General features: G+C 40.3%; 2 protein-coding genes and 1 non-coding gene across 3 annotated transcripts; 1 reads left to right on the top strand and 2 right to left on the bottom strand.

Annotated features, from left to right (window-relative positions):
- Nucleotides 1–352: 352 nt before the first annotated feature.
- smc5 (structural maintenance of chromosomes 5) lies at nt 353–11460 on the bottom strand. The gene is made up of 24 exons (XM_085344392.1): nt 11252–11460; nt 10015–10156; nt 9665–9717; nt 9272–9434; nt 9048–9182; nt 8757–8897; nt 8494–8655; nt 7772–7843; nt 7383–7638; nt 7095–7249; nt 5325–5438; nt 5123–5217; nt 4862–4994; nt 4520–4693; nt 3889–4058; nt 3643–3766; nt 3351–3473; nt 3132–3257; nt 2870–2965; nt 2212–2316; nt 1977–2096; nt 1311–1490; nt 892–987; nt 353–558 (listed from the first exon to the last, which is right to left on the bottom strand). The coding sequence occupies exons 1-24, from the start codon at nt 11416–11418 to the stop codon at nt 424–426; spliced, it is 3237 nt and encodes a 1078-aa protein (XP_085200518.1). The 5' UTR covers nt 11419–11460; the 3' UTR covers nt 353–423.
- A 1161-nt stretch (nt 11461–12621) lies between these two features.
- Nucleotides 12622–12983, bottom strand: LOC146610341 (small Cajal body-specific RNA 2). Its single transcript, XR_014905046.1, has one exon.
- A 2023-nt stretch (nt 12984–15006) lies between these two features.
- Nucleotides 15007–17528, top strand: LOC146610340 (protein FAM107B). Its single transcript, XM_085344729.1, has 5 exons — nt 15007–15030; nt 16551–16578; nt 16954–17050; nt 17166–17310; nt 17427–17528. The coding sequence occupies exons 1-5, from the start codon at nt 15007–15009 to the stop codon at nt 17526–17528; spliced, it is 396 nt and encodes a 131-aa protein (XP_085200855.1).
- Nucleotides 17529–21129: the final 3601 nt, after the last annotated feature.

Genomic DNA, 21129 nt, shown 5'->3' with positions numbered 1-21129 from the left:
ATGAAGCTTCAAGAGCTAACATCTCTAACAACTGCTGACCTCGGCCCTGAAAATAAACGAGTTCTTTCAATGCTTCTTTATTCTGTTTGTGTTTTTCATTAAAGTGAGCATTAAAGACCAGCGTAGAAGAGAAACAGCAGTACATTTTATTCAAATATATAAACACGAGCCAACTGTTAAAGACACATATGACACAAGATATTGGCTGCATAAATAAGAAAATGTGCAAATGATGAAAACTAATGACAGATATTATGTGTGAACACTTTTCTCTTAATCTGATTTATAGATGCCAAATACAATTAAAACAAAAACAAAAAACTGCAAAAATGGCAGATTAAGGATTCTGAACATTAAGTGAAAAAATACACCCAATAATTCTTTTTAAAAGAGTTTCAAGGAGCACAGGTCATTCCAGGGGGCTCATGCCCTGGCTTTTCTTTCAAGACACCGTCTGACGAAAGCCCTCTCGTCCCACTGGTTGGGGGAGAGCATGTGGGGGCCATTATGGATGCAAAGGATGGTCATCTCCTCGGCATACGTAAGATTCTGCAGCAGCTGTAGGCAAACACAGCAGGAAGAAATTAAGAGCACTGGGCTGTCGTGCATTCATATAAAACAAAAAAAATATTTCAAGATTAAATAAAATAAAAAACCTAATACTATTATCTGAATACACTGAGCTCTTTAGAACCCATTCTTTTACAAACATTTGTATGGCTAAGTGCTTGATTTTATATACCTGTGGCAATCTGACTCAAAGATGAAGTGATGCAGCCCAATACTTTAGTCCAAACAGTCTGACTATTTGGCATAAAGTGGCACATAAACAGCTCCTTGGTACCACTGGGACTTTCAGACAGGCAGTCTGCATGAACATAGAACACTTACTTTAGGTGTTATGAAGAAGTACTGGGACGTTGTCTCTTTGCAGGCTGTGCGGACCACAATGTCAAAGACTCTTCTTTCATTTACAGGATCCATTCCCTGCATAAAGAAACAGGTGGGCTCAGACTCTTTAATAAAGGCAATTGATGACTACTGTTGTGTGAATGCCTGTCGGCGTGATCTGAGTTCTATTTATTAAAGTTGTTAAAATGTTAATTTCATGAAAGCAGCGGCACATAAGCTGAGCTCTTTTCAAATCTGTCTGTGTGAAGTGGTTTGCACATAAATAAATGTGTGCAGGAAAAGAAGAAAATGGGCAGTAAAGAGAAACTCGTACCTGGGTTTCCCTAATAATTACACTACCTGCAGCTCATGTGCACCTTTGTTACGGTCGCACTGTTGAGACTGTGTGTAAGAACTACCTGATTGATCTCATCCACCACTCTGAAGGGACAGCGGTTGAGCTCCTGCAAGGCCATGAGGTAAAGCATGGTGGAGACGCTGCGCTCTCCTCCACTCTGATGGTAAGGCGTCAGCTCGTGGAGCTGGGTGGTGGCGTGAAACTTCACCCGGATGCGGATCCCGTACTTGTCGTACTCCTCCTGCAGTGGAAAGACCCAGTATTCTCTTTTTTTTTGTTTCTAAAGACACTCATAAAAATCTTATCCACTCACAAAAAAGTGGATAAGATTTTTGCGAGTGATATTTAATCATCAATAAATCTACTGAATTGATGTGAGTACGACCGCATGAGAGATAACTGTCCTACCGCTGATAAACTGGACAATTTAAGTATAATTATTTTAAGTCTAGAGGACACTAATATATTCAGTTAAACTAAATTCATGCTGAATTATGAAGAAATATAATGTGAAAAATAATAAGGCAACCCCATCTATATTTTTAACCTTTCCAATTTGATGCATCCGTTAAAAATATGGATACAGTTTAATATTTCCCTCAGTTAAACAGCCTACCATATCTATTCAAAATTCAGTTTTCAATGAACTTGTGCTCAATCATAAGTGGTTAAAGGTGATGCAAAGGGAGACCTCTACCTCAGCAGTGTGCTGTGACTCTGCGATTACCTCATTCTCTGAATGCAGATCAACTTCTCCTGCACACTGCATGGAGCGAAAGAAAGCACTGAACTTCTCGTTTATCTGTTCAACCAGATGTTTCAGAGGATTAAGCCAGCGTTCCTTAGCCTGTGACACAGAAGAAAAAAAGTCCAAATATACACATCATTACACCCCAAGAGCCGTTCTGTCACACAACAAATGATAAACTGGACAATTTCTGTGAAACCAGGTAATCACTCGCCTCAGATATGTTCTGTCGGTAGGCATTCAGGGCGTTGCTCTTTTCTTCCAGCTCTTTCTCCATTTGTTTAATCTCCTGCTCTCTCCTGTTGTACTCATCGACAACCTTTCAAGTCAAGAGAGGTTCAATATTTGTATATATTTATATTTAATATTTCAAATAAGAACATAAATGGAATAAACTGTTAAGTAAAAATAAAACTAATTGTCTGAACAAAAGGGCATTTTTAAGGTCTAATGCAGGGGTGTAAAACATAAGGCCCGGGGGTCAGTATCAGCCCAGCAAAGATTCCAATCCGGCCCACTGGACAATTACAAAAACAAACAAGCTTACAATTTAAATCATGCTGATATTTGTTTAATTTACTACAGCAGCATTTCCTTACTATGCAGAAAAATAAGAAATACTGTTGCTTCCTTTTCTTTTCTAAATGTCTAGTGAAAGTTCTTTCTCCTGAAAGAAAGAGGAACTTTACTTGTCCGGCCCACTTAAAATCAAACTGGGCTGTGTGTGGCCCACCATGTAAAATGAATTTGGCATCCCTGTTCTAATGCATGCTTATTAACATTTCCAAACTGCTTTCTTACTGAAGTTACGACCACGCTGAAGACAGAAGTCCCGCAGCATAAATGAAGACCTGATTTCTATGCGTCCTTACATTTTCACTGAGGCCAGTGAAGCACTCGGCTCTGGAGCGCTCCTCATTCAGCATGGCATCGACCTCATCCAGCGTGTCGGGGAGCTTGCTGAAAGCCTGATTTAACAAAAAAAAAAGAGCTGTGAACTCATTTGAATTTTAGGCTCTGAGGAGCTTCACTGCAGAGATTAGAATATATTATAAGGGTAATATTTTACACAGAGTGAATAGAGGGGGAAGTCTCTTTCACATATTCACCAATAAAACTGTGAAGAACACTCACATTACGCAGGTCTTCGGGTAATGACTGATCAGGCTGCATCTTACAGATCGCCTTTGCTCTCTTCAACAGCCCTTTGCATTGGTCTGTCAGCTGCACCTTTCTCTGCTCCAGACGGCTGCATTTTTGCTTAAAAAAACCCAAACATGACAAGTAAGCATAAATCTGCGATACAAAACCTCCCGATCCTCAGACGAGCAAGCTCCCCATCTAAATACTTACATCAGTGGTCCTCAGCTCAGAGGCACCTTCTCTGCAGTCATTCTCCAGTTTGTTCTTCTCTGCCGTCAGCCCCACCGTCTCCAACGCCAGATGCACCTTCTCCATCGTCAGCTTGGCTCTCAGCTGAAGGTCATGCAGACAAGTGAATAGAAAAAAATGCAATCGTGAAATTATTAAATCGTAGATGTTTTCAATAATATCTGCTATAAAGATGATATAAAAACAGAGAAGGGCTTAATGCCATTCTACCACAGCTAACACAAGCAATGCAGTCAGGTTCCCTTATTCATACCTTCATTTGGGCCATGAATGCAGTCACTATGGTCACTTTCTCAGCATTTACAGCTGCAATTTTTTCTTTAGTCTCCTCCTCAATCTTTGTCAGGTCAATAATATTCTGCTCCATCTGCTTCAGACTAAACACAGAGACAGATGAGTTTTTGAAATCTCATAACCAAGCTGATGCCTCTGTGAAGATCATTTAAGACATATGACAAAAGTCACTGTTAAGCATTTTGTCCCTTTAAATGAAGCTTACCTGTCCTGTTTGGTACTAATTTTCTGCTCCAGTTGTCGTTTTTTCCCCTTTAGTTCAGAGAGACCCTTCTTCTCTGCCAACAGCTCATTGTCACGGCGGTCCAGTGCGACTGCTTCCTTCTGCAAGGCCTTCATCCGCTCGTCGATGTCTCGCAGCTTTGACTCACAGGACTGGTCGCACAGGAGAATGAAGCACATGTTTAAAAAAAGTTTGCAGAAAACAAGTGAAAAGTATGTCACCTAAGTTTTACTAAAGTGTGTAGATACACACAAAACTTTTTTTCATCAGTTTTGCATGAAGGGTTTTTGGTAATTTCCCCCTTAAAACAAACCCGGCTCATTTTGCCTGCCTAGTATTGTCCAAATTGCCTAACACTCAAGCAATCAACCCCCTCGATCGGACATGCCCCTCAGTGTTTCAGAGCACATTTATTAACAATTTTAAAACCTAATCTTATACACTTGGTGAATTTTGTTAATCCTTGAGTGGTTTAAAGCACATTTTTCTGTTACATGACAAACTCAAAGCGCACATTTATTACTGCTTTACACGGACTTTAAGCAATATAATATACTGAAATGTCTTGAGGTGCTGCTGTCGTTCCAGCTCTCTTCACACAACTGTTTCCTACCTTCATCTGCTGCTCTAGCTGCCGTTTCTCTTCAGCATCCACAGTGATGGTGAGGTACTGGGAAGGGTGCACCACAGAGTTGCTGGTGCTTATCTTGTTTGAGTAAAAGGACCTTTTGACAGTGTACCTCTCCTCTGTTGTGTACAGCACCTTGAGGTAGGGCTCCTCAATCACCTGAACAAGACAGATCGGGGTCAGTGTCAAAGTCTTTCCACCACAAAAGCAATAAATACAACCAAAGTTAAAAGCGACGGACTCCCAGGAGATTTTGATGTTAAGGAGAACAATGTGGGGTTTTATTAGTTTACATTAAGAAGCTTTTTTTTTTGAAGACAAGCGTACCGTTTTAATCATGGATTTGGTTCGCTCATTGCCCACTGGCACGTCATGCACCCTGTACTGGTGACAGAGGTAACTCATGACCTCATCGGGGGCGTCAAACATCTCTCGGAGGTAGGTGAAGAACCCAAAACGCCTGAAAGCCAGTAAGAAGAAGTAAAAAGATGCAACAGATGCATCAGGATAAAAAAGAACAACAACAACAACAAAAAAACAATACTGTATCGATTTTTAAAAAACTGAACTAAATTTATTTTCTCTCACCTCAGGGACTCAATATTTCGGGATGGCGGTCGCTTAGAACATGACTCCTCCGGAGCACAGATGGAGTTCACCTTCAAGTTCATCTTGTCACGGACCTGAGGGTCACCACAGATCAAACACATCATTAGCTTCACTAACATTTCTAATCGGATGAAATATTTTCCTCCAAGCAGGCGACGTCGGCAGCCTGCAGCATTCTGACCTCGATCATAAACTTCTCCATGTCGTCTTTCCTCTGGAAAACGAACGCACGGAGGTCGTGGAATGAGATGTGGTTCTCCACATACTTAGCAAAGCGGTGATCCTTCACATTGATCTGTAAAATAGAGAGCGAGTTAACAAAAGTAAACCAATCCAAACACTTAACAAGGAAGTCTTCGTTTATCCTGTGAGATGCAATGTGTTTGGTGTTTGGTAGGGTGGTTCGGTATCACATCATCTGATATAATGCCAGTTATGAATTTTTAAGCGATGGAAAAGTGTCTCATCACACCTCGTGCCACTCTGATGGTGATTTAGCAGCTAAAAAAGGAGCTACTACAACAAACTCCAGCAGAGCACAACACTAAGAAAACTGTTCCCGCTGAAGGTGGAAAGAAACTTGTTTCACCACTTCAGTCAAACAACAGAGACATTTGCAAGTTACACCTGAATTATACTTCTGTGTCAGAGCTACATTATAACTTATGCCATAACCAGAATCCCATTTTAGCCCTAATCACTGAACTGGGAGTTCTGGCAGCACTGAATAGGGTGTGTTCATTCTTCCTCTTTTGCACTAAATAGTGCCTGAGCCAATTTAAAGTAGCACCTTGTATACGATATTCAAATGATAAACACACACACTAGTGTTAGGCAACATGCTTACCCTCCCATCAAGGCCCAGCTACACCAGTTCACGTGTTTTGGCACTGCCAACAATTGAACAGTACTTGGAAGAACATTTTTGAGGCCCTGCCATTGTTGCAGAATCACTGTAGTACCTCTCCATCTTCAGAGTAACTCAGAGAGTACCTTAGAAAAATACTTTCTATGCTGCAGTTAGAAAAAGCGAGGTAGAACAGAGTGAACTCTCTGTGAAACTTTTGAGTGACTTAGTCGCCATTGAATATGTTAAAAACAGCCATAAAATGCATCCATTGTTTGTATTGTGGTGCATTTAAACTGATTGTGAGTAAAGGAGAAGCCCACCCCATTCATCTGTACTATGTTTGTCTTGTGAATATCCACCCTAGTGGGTTTTTCTTTTTCTTTGTCTCTTGTAGCTGTAATCTCAGGGCTGGGTGTGGGGAACGTTTTTATTGTTTTTGTCTCTTATCAGAAAACGAAAAATAACGTTTAAGAATTTTCATGAAAAGCACCACATAGGCTACTTTCGTTCTAGTGTCACTGTATATAATGCTGTGTCACTACTATTGCACAATAATGCTGCTGGCACCCTGTGGCAATGCAGTCATGTTCTGAAGGAGCTAGTCTGCCAGCAACGACAGCAGCTTGTTGGGAAAAAAATAAAGGAAAATATATTTAATTTTGTTTATACTAATAAATTCAGCTGAGTGCAAGCTGCAATCACTGATAAAACATTATTCAGTTTTTTTATAACATCCGTGAAATATCATGATATAATTTTGAGGCTATATCACCCACCCCTCTTGAACCATTTATAAGCAGTATATGATCATTTAATAAGTGGCTTTTCTCAACTGGAAAACAGAAACATGGCTGAAATTCATCATTAAACGTGGAGAAAGAATCGTGGATTTAAATGCTTTTAGATACGAGTTGTTTGTTAAATCGGAACCGGATCTCATGAGTTTGTCTGGGTTTTTTTTTCACTTCTATAATTTAGGGCTGTTGAAAACACATTCGCACACTTCCATCTAAACTGCACGTGAAACATCTGCATAGCTTCTAAATGCTACAGAGAGCGCTTTACGTGCAGCACGTCCTGTCACAGTTCAGTGAAACTCACCACCAGCATCATGGGCTCGTGGACGTTTCCACGAAAGAGTTGCTTGTTCTGTCTGAGCCACTGGAGGGCAGCGTGTGTGTCCCTGTGACGTCCTCGCAGCTTCTCCACTTTGGCATTCATCATGTTGTTCATGTCGTTGAGCTTCTTCTCCAACACTGATAAAGAAAATAGAATAGAATCTACATGTAAAGCTGTTGCACATAATGTGCTTTTGTCAGCGAAATGTGCGCCAAAAAAAGAAAACAAAAGAAGTCATCTTTGTTTATGCAAATTTTTTGGGAAGCTCACTTCTAGATTCAGCACAAAGGTTGTCCTTCTCCCTGCGCAGGTCGCCCTTCTCCCCTTCGATCTTGGCTCTCTCCTCCTGAATGCGCCTCAGATCAGCGTTGACGGCGTTGATGCGCGGGGTTACATCCGGCTGGTCGCCAACTTTGGCAAGCTCCGCCTTCAGGTCTTCGATGGTTCTTCTGGTGTTGCTGATTCGCTTCTGGTGGTCTTCCTCCTCCATCTGCTTAAGTCTGCATTTTTGTTTAATATCGTCAATCTGCAGAGAGGAGTGGAGAGAGCAGTCGTGTATTAACAAAAGTCTGCTTTATGTCAATTAAGTACAAGATAAAAAGCACAACGTTTTATTAATTTAGTCTGTACCAAATGTAAAAACAAAAACACAGCCGTACCTCTTTGTTTTTTCGATCCAGCTGATCTTGTTTCTGTTTGCACTTCAGCGAGGCTTCTTTGATGGCAGCAGTCTGAAAAACAACAACCTCATCTTCACCACCATCATTACAGGACTTGTGAACTGAAATTGCAATATGAACTTATTTTACAGTCTCTAATTCAGAGTTCATTTACTACAAAATCATCATCATCATCATCATTTATTTATATAGCACTTTAAAAGCACACCTGGTAGACCAAAGTGCTCTACAATACAAATATGCATATAGTAATAAGATAGCAGAAACCAGACATAGCAATAAAATTAATTTTAAAAAAAAAGTCAGTTACCCACAGAGTTAAAAGCCAGGGAATAAAAATAGGTTTTTAATAAAGACTTAAAAACTGGCACTGATGTAGCCTGTCTAATATGGAGAGGAAGGTTATTCCAAAGCATCGGCGCTGCAACAGAGAACGCTCGGTCTCCTCCAAGTTTCAGCCGTGACTTTGGGACCGAAAGCAGCAACAGCTCAGCTGACCGAAGGGAACGAGTGGGGACGTGGGGCTTCAACAAGTCAGACAAATAAACAGGTGCCAAACCATTTAGAGATTTAAAAACCAATAAAAGGATTTTAAAACGGATTCTAAATTGTATTGAATAAATTTAGAAAAAAAATAATGTATCCCTGCATCTGCTCGTGAAACTGGACCCGTTACAGAGTACCAGCCTTTGATTTGTCACCTTATCCTTTATCTGTGCCTCTGTTGGCTTCAGCTGCTCGTCAATCTGTTGGATCTTCTTCACCATGGGCGCCTGGGTCTGCTTCAGGCTTGAAAGCTGCTTTCTGGCCTCGTCGCGCTCCTTCTTCACACCCTCAAGTTCCTTACGGGTGGTCTCGTACTCCTAATATCACAAGGAAACAGAAACAGCTTACACAGTTAATTCAGTTTCTCTCTCCACATGTGCGCTGTGCTCATTTCTCTTGTTTACACTCGACCACTCACCACCCATGGTTTCTTCTTCTCGAGCAACTCGATTACATCCAGATGCCTCTTTTTTTCGTAGTAACGGTTTACATCGTGTTTATTCCTTTCATTTCGCTGCTTGGCTTTCTCCAGGAAGCTTGCTTTCTCCTTCACAACGTTCTACAGAGAAGCAAAGAGCCATGTTGCCGTTACATGTCTTTAAGAGGAGGACAACTTAAAAAACGAACATGAATGAATTTTGTTGCAGTTTTTTCTTCTTATTTCTACCACATCAAACTTTGCCTGTTGGATCACTGGCTTTGAGCTTACCTCCAGTTCTCGTTCTTTATTGCGGAAGTTTTTGAGCTCACAGTGGTATTCATACATCTCTGGTGGGCCCACTGACTTCTCAGTTGCTTCCAGCAACTCAATTTTGGACATCTTGGCAAATTCGCCCACTTTTTCCTGCGTGGGGGAAAAAAGCCAGTAAAACAGTGATGAAACTGTATATTTTTGCATCTGTGCAGCTTTATGTTGCAGATGTATAAACATACCTGAGGTAGAAACTGACAGAGGTTGCTGACTTGGATGCGCAGAGCTTTGACTTCCTCTTCCACCGCCTTCTGGCTGCACTGCCGATCATTCAACATCCACAGAGACTGATTGTTCTCCGCATGTATCTCTCTAAAAATCACCACATTACCACCTCTTTTGTACCTTCAAAAACAAAAACAAAGGCTAGTGTTTAGAGTCATATCACTATGCTGAACATGATAATGCAGGTGATGTAACAACTTCTGGCAAATTTTCATTTCATTTTTGAAAAGATGAGGGTTCAGAATTCAAACTTCTTGTCTGAAAAGATTCATGAAGAATTTCTGAAAACATGTAACGCTAACGGAGCAGTAGAGTAATGTAGCGTGTGGAATGTATTTCACATAACTTACAGTTCAATTTCAACATGGCCTTTTTTGCAACCACGCTTGACATAGAGCCCAACCTTTAAAAAAACAAAGCACCATTCAATAATCATCGTCAACAAATGCAGTATCTGCTATGTGAGCTCAATTCAAAGTATCATATTTTGACTGTTAAAGGGGCGGGGAGATGAGAAACAACAGTGCATGCGCTGCAAAAGAGCAATGAAAGATTTTCATAGAGGCGTGCTTATCACCACATACAGCTTGTTTACCAGTCTGCTAACATTATGTTTATTTGCTGGTCTTTTGAAAAGAAAACAAATCCGAAATACGTTTGGAGTGCATCAATCAATGACTTGCATTGCTCTGTGGCTTACCTTATCACCTCTGCCAAGAACAGCTGTCTTGCCAGCCAGACACAGACAGATGGCACACACAATGCTGGACTTTCCAGTACCATTGGCCCCGACAATCATGTTCAGATTAGGTCCAGGATGCACCACAGAGTAGTCGTACGTTCTGTGAGTACAAGGTAGACATTCAGGGGTTTCCTGCAGTGTTTTAGAGCAAAGGTGCTCCATCTCGCCTAAAATAATTGCAATCTACACTAACAGTACAAATGAACGTAATAACATAAAAGTGGCAATACTGCTATCTTACACTTCAAATGGCTGTCTGTTAGTGAGACCTGAAGTTTCCCACATACGGTACCTGTTCATCTGGTCATACTGCTTAAGCATTTGCGACAGGCAGACTCACAGTGAAATACTTATTTACAACCACTCTTATCCCTGCACAGGTTCTGCAATTTTGGAGGCTGGTTGACAATAATACAAATATGTATTACAGATCAACAAGTTAATAAATGTAGAATAGTCTGTATAGCAATGAATGTTTACTTAGTCTGCCATAATTTTCATTAAAAAAAACTTACAGGCAGGTATGGATGACAGTAAGATGAAAATTTATACCAGTAACTGACTCTTGGTTAGTTTTCTGAGTGGAAAAGAAGCTCTGAACAGGTTATCAATATCTACTTATCATCTCTGAGTGTGAACATGGTTTAGAAACAGACTGAAAAAAGGGGATGCATGTAACTCGCTGTTAAGCTCCACTGCCTTTTTATACAGAATTTATAAGACTGGGGGTACAGGATTTTTATTGACTGGCTGGATTTGACACTTTGCTTTAAGCTAGAGCTGCCTGTGATTCTCATCCCCTTGAAGTAGAAAGCAATGGAAACAGGCGTAATGATAACGAGTTCTTAATGGGGAAGCCCTTCTTTAATATATCGAGTCTATTTTAACACCTGCCTTGAATGTGACCCCTTAAATCGTACAATTAGATAGGACAGCTCACTAAAATACCTCATTTGGACTTAACTGTAGCTGCTGGACCATATAGTCGGTCTGTAGCAGCTTCCATCAGTGGGTCTACGACCTGCTCGTGTTTACAGGGCTCAGGGTTTAACTTTTAATTGCAAACTGGTGGAAAAATGTTAGCATATATGCTATCTAGGTCATCTGGCTGTAGCTATCAGCAGGTAAATCGGGGTGTTCCGGCAGTTTCACTTTACAGACGTTGACCGCTGTCAACTGGGGAGCAGCAACTTACAGGAAGTTCTTCATGGTGATCCGAAGTATGGATCCCTCCACAAATCGACCCTCCCCCTCGAGTCCTTCGTCCTGACTGTCCGTGAAAATGCTCGGTAAGCTTTTACTCGAAGTTTGTGAGCTGCTGTTAATGTGACTGAGTCTCTGCCGCTTGCTGGGTTCGGCCATGGTGACCCCAACAGGGAACCTACAAGACAACCAGGCACGTTCATGCACACGGACAGACACCTCGCGCGCTTTGCCGAGTTGCTGCTGAAAGCCGGTTGGACCAAAAAGATCACGTGTATACACAAAGGCGACCACAGCGCCAAAGCTATCGCGAGATATGAATTTTACCCACACAATAACAAACGTACAGCATGCACCTAAAATGTTTGATTTCCAAATGATAACATACTATATTAGAAAATAAAAGGAGAGTAGAAAATACTCGAAAACATAATTTAACACGTGCAGGTGATGCATATTGTGTTAGCGTTAATAAGAAAGATTTCTAATGAAGTTTGCAGTTCAGTTATGGGGAGTTTTAAATGTTATTATACCCTATCATGCCCATCTATGTGTGTCTATGTTGACCAGTTTCCCCTGAAATGCAAACTGATACTGGTCCAGGGAAGATTAGTATGATGGATTAATGCGAAGAGTGCGAGAGTTTAAAAACAAGTGTTATGAAGGTTTTAGATTCGATTCATTAAGTCCTAAAATATAAATTGTGGCCAAAGTGGAACATTCTGAAAATTCGAAAAGTGCCTAATGGTTTTTTTTAATTAACATCTCCACAGGTCAAAAACAGAAATGGGCGGTGATAACATTTCTGAGGATTTGGATCATCTTATCTCTGGACTGTGACTCAGTGTAGCTGTTGAGCTGGCTGCAGGTCTGGAGAACCATGGACGTTGAAGGAAATTAAATTGTATTTTTTTAGACAAGGTCAGAAAGTTCAACTCTTTGGATAGAGTTTAATAATATTTGTAAATATAACTATTTTAAAGCCAAACCCGTTTTATTTATTTTTGGGAAAACAATTAAAGCTTGTACAGTCAATCTTTGAAAATAAATACAACAGAAGTCAGTCCTTAAATGATCTCAATTACTTGATTGAATTAATCCCGTATAGCTCTGTTCCCACTCTCCCCCTTTCCCTTTGAATCGGTCGCTTTAAGGGAGAAAAACTGCTTTTGACTAAAGAAGCAACTTTAGGACTAACACGCCTAGCTGTTTTTACCAGGAAAACGAGCGTTTGGTAAGCCTTGCTTTCCTGGTATTTTCAGTCCGAAGCCTGTCTGAACTCGTTTTAACCGTTAGAATAAGCGTATGTGACGAGCAGCCGTTTCTTTAGGTCGTGCTCCTCCACGGTTCCTCCTGCTGTGGTTAGATCAGAATCGCCTCTGTACTCATTGACCACTGCGAAGCTTGAGATGAACTCAAACTCTCACAGAGCTAGTATATCTGATCAATTCATCACCTCTAACCACGGCACGGAGCGTGGAGGCCCTGAAAGTTTCTGCCGGCTGCACATCGCCACAAAGGCTCGCAAGCGCGTTTCCTATCATCTCCGGTCAGAGCAGAGCCACCTCAGACCGGATCAAATAAGATCAGTGTGTAGGTTTTTAAAATGAACACAGACACGACACACGCACATATCATTCACGCACTCACTCAAACACACAACCATTCACTCAGAAGCCATTCAAACTATAAGGAATACGGAGCTTCCGCTTCCGGTTTAAAGCCAAAAGCCGCATGGGATTATGGGACATCGACTCCGACGATTATTTAGCGACATCACGTGGCCACCAGTAGTAACATAATATACATAAAACAAAATTATGAAACCATCACCTAAATCCTCAAATATATTTCATTGAATTAATTCAAATGTAGGCAAAGCTTTTTAAGTGTTAAAAGGTCTTCATCTTCTGGGATCACCACAGCAGATCACCTGTGTCCCTCTTACTCTGCCCCTAGCTCTATATTCATCGTCTTTTGTCTTTCATCCACTATCCCCCCTCAGCACATGCCCAAACCATCTCTAAAATTGTTTCCAACGCTCTCAGCCTGAGTTGTCCCACTGATGTTATTTATTTCTAATCATTTCCATCCTGGTCACTCTCAGTGAAAACCTTAACATTATCAACCAGGCCTCCTGTCTTTTTTGTTAGTCCCATGATCTTCTCTCACTACCATCTTGTAAACCTTCCCTTTCACTCACTCTGCTCTGCTTCTGTCAGAAATCCCCAACACTCGACCCTCCCTGCACTCTCTTCTTCGCCTCTCTGTTGCTTTGGATGGTTGATCCCATAAATTACTTCCTTTTACCATCCATGATGGGATGGTAAACGGAAGTAATGGTAAACGGAAGTAATGGTAAAAGAGAAAGAGAGTTATGTAAAATAAGTTTAAAATTTTCTTACTTCCTCCTGTTTTTGTTGGTCTTATATTATGTTATGTAATAGAATACTTTCTAACGGTTCCCTTTGGCAAATTCTGTGTGTCTTTATGAGCCAGCAGAATATAATAAGAATAAAGATTTATTTTAATATATATATATTTTAATATATATATATATGTGTGTGTGTGTGTGTGTGTGTATATATATATATATATATATATATATATATATATATATATATATATATATATATATATATATATATATATATATATAATGTAAAGTATGTAGACTAAACCCCACCAGATGACATTTCAGCTTGTATTTATACAACAAGAATTAATCTATTCTTGTTCTTGTTTAGTGTTTATGCCACAGATACATTTAACATAACTATAATGGACCTAACAATTATAAATAAATACAAAATAAATACTTTTGTAGGGTATTTGTAAGCTGAAAAACACAGAAATAGATACAGCATGTGGAAGTCTTTGTGTCCTCAGAACTGATTAAGAAAAGACTGTGTTGTGACTACACATACACTGATACACACTTAAATACATGCAGTGTGATGTATGTGTGTATCGTCATAAGTCTAACCTGAATAAAGTGTTTAGTCAGTATTGTTTTTTAGTAAAACATTCAAACCTGCCTAACTGCTACAAAAAGTGAATTTAAAGTACAAATACATCAGCGCATGGTTGAAGATGTAAAGATGTGAGCACAGTGGCACAAACTTTCGCAGCTCCTGTATGAGAGTGAAAACACAGTCATTCACAAACAACAAATAACAATGCATTCACACAGTCTTCTTGCACATTTTGATATCTGTACCAGTTTATTTACCAGTACCAGTTTCTTATAGATCTAACCAGTAAACATTCACAAAGTTTATGGCAGGACATTTCCGGTTGTACTTGGGTTTTCTATGATCGTCTCAGTCCCCAAACTGTGACAACCATCACCATATTATGTTTCTTTGAAGACCTTTGTTGCTGGACTGTCTGTCAGTGCTAATGGGCTGGGAGGAAGAGGAGTCGACTGGTAATAGTACCGTGTTAGGTTGGTTTTAAGCTGCATTTGTGTCAGCGGCAATTACCTAATCTAACATCCTATGCCGTGTGGGGGTTGTGAAGTAATCTAGAATGGCGTAATAAGATTTCAGTGTCTACTACCACTATTGACTACTGCTAGATGGCACATTGAGTCTGTGGATCTGTCATCAACAACATGCTGGCCTTGGATGCAGCAAGGAAAAAGACGATTGACCGACGGAGTGAGGACGTGCAATTCTTTTAGCAATGGACTAAAACAGGAACGCTGCTGCTGGGCACAAGACAGTGGGCCTCCACCATCCTGCCATGGAGGGGTCAGCTGTAAAAAAAGTGAGTTTTCTAGTTGTTTACTTGCAGCGCTGCCGCCGTCTAGTAAGTGAGAGGTCAGTGTCTGGTCTGATGTCCATCTGTCAAAGGTTTAGTTCACCTTTGGTCAGACCACATGTGTTGCTTCAGTGGGCTTACAGTCAAAGTTTATTGTGATTAAAGTATGTAGATGTTATGTAACTTTTCATATGATGGACACTTTGACCACAAATATATAAACTGTGCCTTCTTACAGAATCTTGTTATTGCAGATTAAATATTATTGACACTAATACTCAACAAGTTCATTATAGTTATTTTTAATCTCTGTTATTATGAAACTATATATGTTAGCAGCACAATGTCTGTTTTCATTAAAGACTTTTCTGCATTTTTATGTGTTTTAAACACAAAATTCATTGTGCATATTTTAGCTCCATGGTGGGCATTTAAATGCTGTCTCGAAGTCCGAATTGTTCTGATCAGTGAGCTGATTTGAACATTTGATATAATATTATTGCAATGTCAAAACATTGCTGTTCAATCTTTGATCAAAGTCACATCTGAAGTGATTACATAACAAGGTCATCTTGGAGCCTGGATGGTTTTACATAAGAACAAACAGCCTGAAGATACAAGGCAGCTGTGTTGAACTTCCTAAGAAGAATAAAGTATTTTAATCTGGCAGCAACATTATAATGATTAATGGTCAAAAAACGTATCTTTTGACTGATTCAGTCCAACAGACAGATTGCTTAGTATCACAGAGCGGCATCATCAAGCTAACGTCTGACACTTCAGAGCATTTCTGCAAGTAGGTGAGAGCTTCCTGTAATCCATCTGAAACCTTCAGGCCTTAATTGGAACAATGGCTTTCATCAGGCCTTACACCTGACTGGTTATCTCCCCTGCAGGGGCCCAAGAAGGCCCTGAATCTGGAGGCTTATAACTACAGCAGGAATAGTAAAAGGCACAATACCAAATACAGAGTTTGGGATCATATTTCAGCTGTTGGACTTGTTTATGTCAGCGTCTTGGTCTTATTGGCTTGCCTGACTTTGCCTGAGAAACGCAAGTCATAACAGCACCTGCCATCTGCTCCCTGGTCGCTGTAATCTGTGTCTCCTGGCTATCCGGTTTCAGTGGGTGTGGCAGAAGTAAACGATTGTGTTACAACCACGTTTTCCTTCCACTGTAAGTGGCCTGACTCTGTGTGGTTACATCATTTTATTTGCCACTACAAATAAAGCTCTCTGTCACACACCAAAACTGCATAACTACCTCTCTGACAGACTGGCAGAGCTGTTATGTCACCTTCATTAAACGAAGCTCACGTACTTAAGCAGCACAGCAGGCACCGTCTTTTTTAGCCTTTAGCTAATTATACCCTCTGTCACATGAAGGGACGATCACAACAAAGATGTTTTGACAAACCAGGCTGTGTGCATCAGTGTTCACATGCAAAGTAATTAACTTGTGAAATCACTAACAAAGAGCTTCGTTTTTTCTTTTTCTCTTGTTTGACTGCATATGACATCTCACAGAAACTGGGATATGGGCTTCTCAAAAAAGGTAGTTTAAAGCACAAATGTTGAATGATAGATTAGATTTGATTGATAGCAGAATCATGTATATGTTACCAATCAAATATTGCTATCAGTCAAATATATAGTCGTTATAGTAGGATTAGAATTAGCTAGAAATAATCATCTTTTATATTAAGTAGCTTCATCCATCAGTACTGCCGGGTGAATGAAGCAGTGTATTCTGTGTTTAAAATGATCTTCAATGACACTTCGATTAAATGTTACAATTCTGTATCTCCAACAATCAAAACTATGAGGACATTCTGTTACCATGTGATAGTTAATAACAAGGTAGAGTCAAACTTGTTTTCTTTTTCACATTATGAGCTTTAAGAAGAATTTTGAGTTGGTCCATCCACAGGTGACAGCAGCAGTGAGCAGAAGAAACTCAACGGCTCCTCAACAGAAGCGCCGAGCTATCATAACCTGCACCGAGAGCTGCTGCTCAGCCATAAACGGTACGCCGAAAACTCCTTTTACTCTGTGGTCTTAAAGTCGTCACCCACTGAAACAGAGATTGGCAGGAATTTTGTGTTTGCATGTGTCGGTAAAACTGTAGCTCTGACTTTGAAGGGGTCTGCTGCTGGAGGAGAAACCGGAGCTGAAGCGAGTGTTGGAGCAGCGCAGACTGGAGCTGCACAAGGAGGCGGAGATGGCACAACGACAGCCCTCAGACCTGGAGATGGAGCTCCGCAAGAGGCAGCAGAAACTGCAAGAGGTAAGAGGCACATATCTGAGAGGGATTTCACAAAATACTAACAGAATACAACCTGGCTCTTCTCAGGCTTTCTCTTTAACTTTGTTGGGATAAACTGATGTCCTTCCCCCCAACAGTACGAGCAGGAGGAGATCAGGCAGCGAGAGAGTCAGCAGAAGATCCCAGAGTTTGTCCGTGTGAAGGACAACCTGAGGCGCACACAGACGTTTGAGCAGTGAGGCCCTGAGGCTCTCCCATCAGCCCCTGCAGCATCTCACCATAGTGGCCCTAAATCTGGATGTTCACAGTCTACAGAGCTACATCCCGCATACACCATTTTGCTTTACGTTTCTTCACAATGTACTTTGAGTTATCACATTTTGTGTAAGCAATCACTCATACCAGGCTAACATGTAATCCAGAAATACACTATTTTGCCAAAAGCACTCTCTTGTCTGCTTTCACATGCATAGGAACTTGAGTGACATCCCATTCTTAATCTGTAGTGTTTAATATGATCTCAGCCCACCCTTTGCAGCTACAACAGACTCAACTCATCTAAGAAGGCTTTCCACAAGGTTTAGGAATGTGTTTGTGGGAATTTTTGACCATTCTTCCAGAAGGTCAAAAAATTCCATTAGTTGGATGAGAAAGCCTGGTTCACACTCTCCACTCTAATTCATCTCAAAGGTGTTCTGTCAGATTGAGATCAGGACTCTGTGCAGGTCGGTCAAGTTCCCACAAAGTTGGGAACATGAAATTGTCCAAAATGAATTGGTACGCAGAAGCATTAAGAGTTTCTTAAGGAGTCAAGCTCAACTCCTGAAAAACAACCTCACACTATAATCTTCCACTACCGAACTTTATACTTGGCACAGTGCTGTCAGACAAGTACTGTTCTCCTGGCAACTAGCAAACCCAGACTCAAGCGTGATTTGCCACTCCAGAGAACAGGTCAGTACTGCTGTAGAGTCCAGTGGCGGTGCGCTTCACACCACTGTACCTAACGCTCGTGCTTGGTTACGTGATGCTTGGATGCAGCTGCTCGGCCATGGAGACCCATTTCATGAAGCTCTCTACAGACTGTTCTTGAGCAACTCTGAAGGCCACAAGAAGTGTGGAGAGATTGACTGCAGAAAGTTGCTGACCTCTGCGCACTTTGCACCTCATCATCCGTTGACCCCATCCTTGTGATTTTTAAATGACCTACCACTTAGTGGGTGAGTTGCTTTCATTCCCAAATGTCCTCCACTTTGTTGTAATATCACTAACAGCCGACTGTTGAATATTTAGTAATGAGGAAATTCCACAAGTGGACTTGTTGCACAGGTGGCATCCTATCACTGCACCAAGCTGGAATTCACTGAGCTCCTGAGAGCAACCCATTCTTTCACAAATGTTTGTACAAGCAGTCTGCGTGCTAGGTTCTTGATTTTATCACACAAGTGATTGAAACAGCTAGACTGAATATGAATGAGTGAATACTTTTGGCAATATAGTGTACTTCCATAAAGTCAGTCACAGTTCTTTTTCTGATTGGGAAGTGAAATAATAGAGAAAGCTCGCACTGAGCTATGAGTCTGGATTTTTTAAAATGTTTTTCTATACTAATTATACTATTTTTTTTTCCAAATTAGTTTCACATGCTTCTTCCAGGATCAAATGAGCATGAGATATCAGTTAAGCCTGATTCTGTCCGTTGTAAAGACCATTATGCAACTGCTGAGAGGAACATTTTCAACAGAGCTGTTTTGTATGAATAAAAATTCCCCAACACTGCAAAATATGCATGTTTGTTTATTCTTCTCTGTCATGACTTGGGATTTTTTTTAGAGTGTCTGAGTGCTGTGGAAATGAAAGGTTTATAGCTTGCTGTGATGTTTTGTTGCACTGGACACCATTCAAAGCACTGGGGACTGATTTGCATGCGGCTCCACTCCCCGAGGGCTCTCACGGTTCTTTCACATGGATATGGGACTCTGCTTAATTAGCTGATCTTTTCATTCCATCACGCCATGAGAGGAGAAAGCACAGGCCATCTGGAGAAGGCTTTTCATCATCTATAGACTAGGAATACCCAAGGGTCACTGATACAACCGGCTGAGGGCACATAGTAGTAGCCAGTTTGCTGTTTCAGAATTTATTTTAAGTAGTTTTAGCAATTATGTCATACACAAAAGAAACCCACATGTGCAAATTGAATTAACAGAACAACTTTAAATGTGCAATAACACATAAGTGCTGTACTTTTAAAGTTAAGATGTGAGGTAACATTATTGTATAATTGTACGCATGCAAATAGCCTAAAGGCTATTCTCATAATTAAAATTTTTTTATATAGTTTAGCATTTCATAAGTTACGCACATGTATTTTGTGTAAGAACTTGAGCAGGAGTTGGTTACAGATGTCAAATAAATGTAGTGAAGAGTAAACGTGCAACATTGTCTAAGGCAAAGTAATAATAAAAGGACCAGCATCAAATATAATAATAATAATAATAATAATAATAATAATAATAATAATAATAATGAATGTAAGCGAATTACATGGAAATGAATTACAAAGAAGATCACATGGTTAAATATAGCTTTGTGGAAACTAAACAGCAATTAAAAGTATATTTCTCTGTCATTTTAATTATGTTTTATTTATGTTAATGTGTGAATGGCTCACGCTGTACACAATTCTTCATTATCATGGCGGAGGAAAGAGGAGAGCGTGGTCTTCTCGGCCAGCACTTACCAGCCAGCTGTCCTGTTTTCTTTCTTTCTTTTAACAAAACTTTGCCTCTACCGCCTCCCTGTCGCCTTTTGTGCCTTTTCTCAAATGAAGCCCCCCCTCAGCAGTCGCGTGCTGTGTCAACAAGCAAAGCGTGTCTGGAAAGTCTGCAGCGTCGGACCAAACCAATACAAGAAGCGAGGGGGGCGTTGCAGACAGAAAAAATAAAATCTCATTCGGTTAAGCCGAAATTGCTACTATTTTACAAAAGCGTGAGCTGTGACTTAAATGTAAGTTAATTCAAAAATGAATATTTTTACATAAATACTGAAGCAAAAATCAACAAAGCTCGCCCGTAGTTTGATCCAGAAAGTGGACTCGTCTGAAACAGATGTCCGGAGCTCTTCCCTCACATCTGACCAGAGAAAGTTTGAACTCTCGCTGCCTCAGGAAAGATGCTGATGTAGAGGAACAGACCGCGAGCTGAAACGTAAGTACAGACTATTTTCTGTGCGTTAGCAACACCCGCTAAAAAAGAAGAAGTCATAAAATAACCGTCGATGTTAATGTAAACAGCAAAAAGGTAGGCAAAGCTGGAAGTTTTTATACAATTAAATTTTAGAGAAACGTTACTGAGCAGTTAGCCAAACTGGCTATTTGTGCGGTATATAATGCTTAAAACAGAAATAACTTCAAGGGATATGCTATTATGACACATCTAAACATTTCTCTCTTAATCTCTCCTTTAATCCATCATAGTTTAGATGAAAATCTTTTTCACTTTTTATTTCACTGCTTGTGTGCTTGCTTATTTTTACACTCATATAAAAGCGAGCTAAGCTAAACCATAAATATAATGTGCCTTGTGTTGATATGTGTAGATTAGTGAGCAGCTATGAAATGCTTATTTGATTTATGCGTCAGTAGTAACGACCCACTAGTATAATATGGTCTGGCGATGATACAGAGTAAGTACACTCACTCTCAGTACTTGAAAACATGCAAATCCAAGACTTTTACTTGTAATGGATTACTGGGGTGTGGTGTTTTTACTTGAGTGAAGCACTGACTACTACAGACCAGAAAAAGATGTCAGAAATACAACCACCAGACTCAATAAT

This window comes from Diplotaxodon limnothrissa, linkage group LG20 (assembly GCF_057381915.1).
Source record: "Diplotaxodon limnothrissa isolate DT_005_m linkage group LG20, D_limnothrissa_male_GT1.1, whole genome shotgun sequence".
In the NCBI taxonomy this organism is placed as follows: domain Eukaryota; kingdom Metazoa; phylum Chordata; class Actinopteri; order Cichliformes; family Cichlidae; genus Diplotaxodon; species Diplotaxodon limnothrissa.
This window is presented reverse-complemented; position numbering and strand designations above follow the sequence as displayed.

Coding starts and splice junctions, on each gene's coding strand:
- smc5 (XM_085344392.1), bottom strand. CDS start 11,418: ATGGCCGAACCCAGCAAGCGGCAGAGACTCAGTCACATTAACAGCAGC. Junction 5,218..5,324: donor TGGAGAAGTTTATGATCGAG/GTCAGAATGCTG, acceptor GGTGACCCTCAG/GTCCGTGACAAGATGAACTT. Junction 1,491..1,976: donor ATCTGCATTCAGAGAATGAG/GTAATCGCAGAG, acceptor TTTCCACTGCAG/GAGGAGTACGACAAGTACGG.
- LOC146610340 (XM_085344729.1), top strand. CDS start 15,007: ATGGAGGGGTCAGCTGTAAAAAAA. Junction 15,031..16,550: donor AGGGGTCAGCTGTAAAAAAA/GTGAGTTTTCTA, acceptor GACATCTCACAG/AAACTGGGATATGGGCTTCT. Junction 16,579..16,953: donor ATATGGGCTTCTCAAAAAAG/GTAGTTTAAAGC, acceptor GTCCATCCACAG/GTGACAGCAGCAGTGAGCAG.